This window comes from Armigeres subalbatus, chromosome 2 (assembly GCF_024139115.2).
Source record: "Armigeres subalbatus isolate Guangzhou_Male chromosome 2, GZ_Asu_2, whole genome shotgun sequence".
In the NCBI taxonomy this organism is placed as follows: Eukaryota; Metazoa; Arthropoda; class Insecta; order Diptera; family Culicidae; genus Armigeres; species Armigeres subalbatus.
In genome coordinates, this window is record NC_085140.1 from 328,528,533 (window position 1) to 328,534,534 (window position 6,002).

General features: G+C 42.1%; 1 protein-coding gene across 1 annotated transcript; it reads left to right on the forward strand.

Annotated features, from left to right (window-relative positions):
• Positions 1-669: 669 nt before the first annotated feature.
• Positions 670-3,368, forward strand: LOC134216900 (cytochrome P450 307a1-like). Its single transcript, XM_062695676.1, has 3 exons — positions 670-1,251; positions 1,325-2,116; positions 2,179-3,368. The coding sequence occupies exons 1-3, from the start codon at positions 762-764 to the stop codon at positions 2,508-2,510; spliced, it is 1,614 nt and encodes a 537-aa protein (XP_062551660.1). The 5' UTR covers positions 670-761; the 3' UTR covers positions 2,511-3,368.
• Positions 3,369-6,002: the final 2,634 nt, after the last annotated feature.

Sequence of the window (6,002 nt, forward strand, 5' to 3'; positions counted from 1 at the left end):
GGGAAATCGATAAGTTTTAAGGTGAAATCTAGAAAGTGGCTGCCATTTTGACTATATTAAGGGCTACCACTAAATTATCCAATATTTTGAGTATTTAGAACATGCATCATGAGTATCGAAGCAATCAATGTAGATAATTACCACTCTTTTGTGTAAAATTCTAATTGTGCAATAAATTGCCAACAAAAAAAAACAATAACAGTAAGTCATTCTTATTGATCGCTTGTCTTATTGATCGCATGTCCAGAACCTGGACATGAAAATATGATCAACTCTGTCGACTCGGTTTCACTTCTTCCAACAGTGAATATCCAATTCCGGGACACTTCGCATGGCAGTGAAATTTGGATGCTCTAACCCCGAAAATAACTGTCATCGTTTGGGTTTCGTCGTATGGTACCGTAATTCCACATAGGAAGGGATGCCGGGTTACGAGTCTCTAGCGATTATCCTAGAGGCTTCTGAATATGCATGGTTCGCTGTTTCAATATTCAATGAAGCTTTGCCAGAAGTGTTTCTTACTCTTCGTTGGTTAGAGATTTTCCCTATCGATGCGAAGCACTGGTGTTTTATATATTTTCATTTCATCTGGACTCTTTTGGGATATATCGATTGGTATAAAAGCGTCAGGATCCGTGAGATAGGTATCACACCGTTTCGACAGTTCGTACTGTGAAGATCGAAGTTGATCCTTGGCCTAGCAGATATAGGTGTATCGATTCCTGTGCTTTGAACGAGGTGAAGTGTGAAAAGTGAAAACCATGGAGAAGTTCACCGTATTTTTGTTCAGCTCTAACACAATCTATCTGCTAGTAGCCTGCTTTTTGGTGACTCTGATTATGCTACTTTCGGAAGCGAGGAAAAAATTGGGTGCCAACGATGATCTCGTGAAGCAAGTGAAGAGTTTCCTTTTCGGACAATGGTTGGTAGTGTTTACGCAGAATGATCAGAATAACAAAAACAATCTCGGTACGGAAGTGAAAGTGCTGCGCAAGGCTCCCGGTCCAAAAAGTTACCCGATCATCGGAAACCTGAAAGATTTGGACGGTTACGAGGTTCCTTATCAGGCGTTCAGCGTGCTTGCGAAAAAGTACGGACCAGTTGTGAACCTAAAGCTTGGCGTCGTTGATGCAGTAGTGATCAACGGCATTGAACACATCAAGGAAGTATTAGTCAATAAGGCTCAGTACTTTGATAGCCGCCCGAATTTCCGTCGTTATCAGCTGCTCTTCTCTGGAAACAAGGAAAACTGTGAGTATTGTGATCTTCTATAAATGCGCCAAAAGATCAAAGTTATACTAATTGTTTGTTTCTTTACTTAAAGCTCTGGCGTTCTGCGATTGGTCCGACGTTCAGAAAGCTCGCCGTGATATGCTTGTCCCACATACTTTCCCCCGCAATTTCTCCGGCCGCTTCAACGAGCTCAATGGCTTCATCAACGATGAAATTCGATTGGTAATTGGAGAAACCAACGTAAACAAAGTTATCGAGATCAAACCGGTTATCATGAACATCTGTGCGAATGTTTTTTCACAGTACTTCGCTAGTTACCGTTTCGAACTAGATGATCCAAAATTCCAAAAGTTAGTCAAGAATTTTGACCAGATCTTCTATGAAGTGAACCAAGGTTACGCGGCTGATTTCCTACCATTCCTACTTCCGCTGCACCATAGAAATCTCAAGCGTATGGACCATCTAGCTGAGGAAATTCGTACGATCATGCTAGAAACGATTATCAACGATCGTTATGATAACTGGGTTGAAGGAAACACCGAGAACGACTACGTCGACAGCTTGATTAATCACGTCAAGTCCAATATCGGCCCAAACATGGAATGGGAAACTGCTTTGTTTGCGCTGGAGGACATCATTGGTGGTCACTCTGCAGTGGCCAACTTTCTCGTCAAAACATTCGGTTACATTATCCAACACCCTGAAGTGCAGCAGAATATCCGATCCGAAGTGGATCGCGTGCTCGAAGAGGCGGGCAAACAGACCGTAGACCTGTCCGATCGCAACCACATGCCCTACACGGAAGCCGTCATCATGGAAGCCCTACGACTGATCGCCTCCCCCATTGTTCCACACGTCGCCAATCAGGACGGACAAATTGGAGGTAAATATTTCTTTTCGTTTTATAAAGCGGTGGCTTTTCTAAAACCAAAATAAATATTTAAGGTTATGATGTGCCAAAGGACACACTGATATTTCTGAACAACTATGACTTGAGCATGTCGGAAAATCTCTGGGAGAGCCCCGAGAAATTCAACCCCGAACGCTTCCTGCAGAATGGCCGCGTCGTCAAGCCAGAATTCTTCATCCCCTTTGGAGCTGGGCGCCGCTCGTGCATGGGCTACAAAATGACGCAGCTGATCAGCTTTTCAATCATTGCCAATCTATTGAGATCATATACAATCACACCTCTTTCCGGGCAATCCTATTCCGTTCCGGTGGGCTCACTCGCAATGCCGGAGAAGTCATATGAATTTCAAATTAACCTTCGACATTGAAATCTTCGATCTTCTCCTATTCCCTAGAACCCCTTCCCACATTCGCCAAGGCGCATACATTTTCACACATGCTGACTGGCCACATGATTGGCAAAATACTCGTTTGTCATCGATTGCCGATTCGTAATTTAATTCCATCTCTTCCTCATCCATTGTCGCGAATGCAAATGTGTCCGCCAAAAACAGAACTGAGAACACTTTGCATACGCTGCTATAGTCCTTGAATTCACGTGCTTCCGAAGCGGAAGTGCGGTTCCCTTTCCTTTGATCAACTTCTCCTATTATATCCTCTAAATTTCAAGGTGAACATTGCTGTAGTAGAGGAAATTGTGAAAGTATTCATCGTATTATTATTAGTATATTGAACAATTGCGCGACTTTTGCTGTGATGTAGTACAAGGAGACCTTCGAAGTGAGAACATCGCTTCGAGCTAGAAAGTGAGAGTGAGCATTAGAGTAAAATAAGTTTATAAACAAACATACGTATCGTACACACTATGACTATATTAGCTTGTAGATGAGCCCTATCAGCTGAATCCCTTCTATACTCGTCGATAGCTGTTGACTGATGTCCTGGTTGTGCATTTCGTTCGTACCAGGATACATTGCCGTATTGCTGTTAGATGCGCGAAAAAAATGCTAGATAGAAAAAATGCATGAAGCGTTTGCCAAAGATTAAGTGAAAACAAAAGTTCAGTGTCAATTTGTCAGCGTTCATTCATGGGTTGAATGTTAGTGACCATGCTGCACAAAGTAGGAACATATTTGAAATTGTAAAGCGATTTTAGTGTAGATCTAACGTATAATGAGGTTTGGCTTGAATAACTGATATCTGCTACGCCTTGAAGAATAAATAAAACAATAAATATGAATGAACTTATTTTGATTTGGTTATTTTAATATCACAACAAACTATGTCCCCTTGCATTGTTCGATAGTTGTTTTTGTGCATATAACTTCCTAAGAAGTTCAATTCACAAGCTTAAGTAATCCAATGGTAGTGAGTAGGTTTTCGAAAGAATAATACTAACCGGCTACTGAAAAGAAAATTGGATGTTTATATCGCTTGATCTCACAGCGCTTACATCGTCAGAACTCTTCACAGCGCAAACATCTCTTACATAATTTGTGAATTTCCTTCTAGGAGCGTGCAACAGCCAATGAAAATGAACAAAGCCCTACGTTAACCGATGCGAAGAATGAGCTCATTGCAGCTATATAATATCGAATCCATCCACCTTGATGGTGTTGAGCTTGAACTTTATGCAACATATCGATTAATCCCTCGCTCTCGCTCGACTTCTGAAGGTGAAATCAAATGGCGGCACCGACCAGCAATAGTCACGTGGACACTCGTCCGCTAGTCCTTGTAGTAGGTCGCGATCAGTAAAAGCACGCGGGTTGCGTCAGCTGTGGTTCTGTAGTTAAAGGTTGTTGTCAAGCTTGGCTTGAAAACGGATAAAGGCATCTGCAAGAAGGCATCCACTAAACACAATCGTGGACCTCAATGAAACACTTTGTCAAGTTTGTCCATTCTCGACTTCCGACTTGGCAAAAGATGGGCCTAGGAAGAACGGTCAAGCCGCGACGATGAAACCTATTCAGCTTCTACAAGTGATCCTCCTTAGCCGTGCGGCAAGACGCGCGGCTACAAAGCAAGACCATGCTGAGGGTGGCTGGGTTCGATTCCCGGTGCCGGACTAGGCAATTTTCGGATTGGAAATTGTCTCGACTTCCTTGGGCATAAAAGTATCATCGTGTTAGCCTCATGATATACGAATGCAAAAATGGTAACTTGGCTTATAAACCTCGCAGTTAATAACTGTGGAAGTGCTTAATGAACACTAAGCTGCGAGGCGGCTCTGTCCCAGTGTGGGGATGTAATGCCAATAAAAAGAAGAAGAAGAAGAAGAAGTGATCCTCCATCACTCAGAAGGTGTTTCCTCGGAAATTCAAAAGAAAGTGCTGGATGTGGCACTCATTCAAAAACCATGGTCCAAGAAAGGTATTGGGAATTTATACAAAGGTATGCTTTCCTAGACGATAATACATTAAAATTCAATCCTGCTACAGGATTCATCATCGTGATTATGGTTTTGTTGGGGAACTACACATATAAGAAAAAAATACTGTGTTGTAGCTTCAGCGTATTTCACTAATGGAAAAAGAACTGCAGCAAAAATAACAAGCCGTTCATCATAGAGTGAGATGCTAATGCACACCTTACTATAAGGGGCAGCGTGGATATCAACAATCGAGGTGAGTGTCTTTTGGAATACCTCTTTCCAACAACGTAGTAACGTAGATATGTAAGGGTTGGTTGTGTTATGTAATGAGAATTGCCGTGAAATTTGAGAAAATTGATTGTAATACGTGCATTGTTTGTGATTCACAATGTAAATGAAACTCGTCTTTATGTGTATGTTTTCTCAATACTTTAGCGACTGCAGTAGAGTAGGACAGTTCCGTTACGCTGGGATATGGATACTCTGAAGTAGTGCGTAACGGTGTAAATCCGGTCATATCGCCAGGCTCGGTTAAACACTGAAACTGACAATATGACGTCCCTAACCCCGAATCCCAAGGTGTCAGGCGACCCGTGCCGAGGGGATGAATGGCCTGGGGGGTGAAACAATTAGCCAGGCAGTTAACGGAGCCTGTAATGCTGGGTAGACACCTTTTTTCGTGGTGCATTACGGAGAAAGATCTACCACACTGTGCTCTAGTTCTTACTATTCTTGTTAATACTTATGAGTGATGGTCGGAAGAGTATGGAACGACTATAATCTGCTTTTAGATGACCCACCTTTTGCCACTTTTGGATGGAGTCAATGGAGTAAATTATAAAACCGTAACTCAATCTTAGGCTGGTTTTAAAGCCGATGACATGAATCTCAAAGCTCCAGAGCGCTGATTAATTAGGAAAGAAGCGGATACGAATTTGGTGGATCTGCTGAACCCTGATTAGAGCTCTGTGTAAAGGTGAGATTCAGAAATGCCAAACGCAATGAAATCAGATCTCTGTACAAAAACGAATCCGGAACTCATAAGAAGACGCAAAATATGTTTGAACTGCAGTACTGATGCATGGTCAAAATCAGTATTATCCCACTTATTGTTGAGTTAAAACTGATTGAGGGGCGCGCCTTTGAGAGTTGGTATAAGCCATTTCTGGAAGGGTATAAATAGTGGTACCTTAATCTAAAGAGGCTTTACATTAGCCTGAGAAAATATCTGATAAAAAAACGACTTCTTCATTTCTTCTCAATAGAAATGGAGCAGAAAGACATGCACTAAACAAATGACACGGGTATACTACAAAAGTTCAATGAAATGGACGCAGTGGTTCATCCCGAACAAAAAAAAAAAGAGTAGGACAAAACAAGCATCCACAATCCTATAGAAACCGCAGCCAACCACCCATCTCAGTCCTTCAATCCAACACCAAAGGACCAGAAACACCATCATTAAGCGCCCATGAAGGGGTGGTAG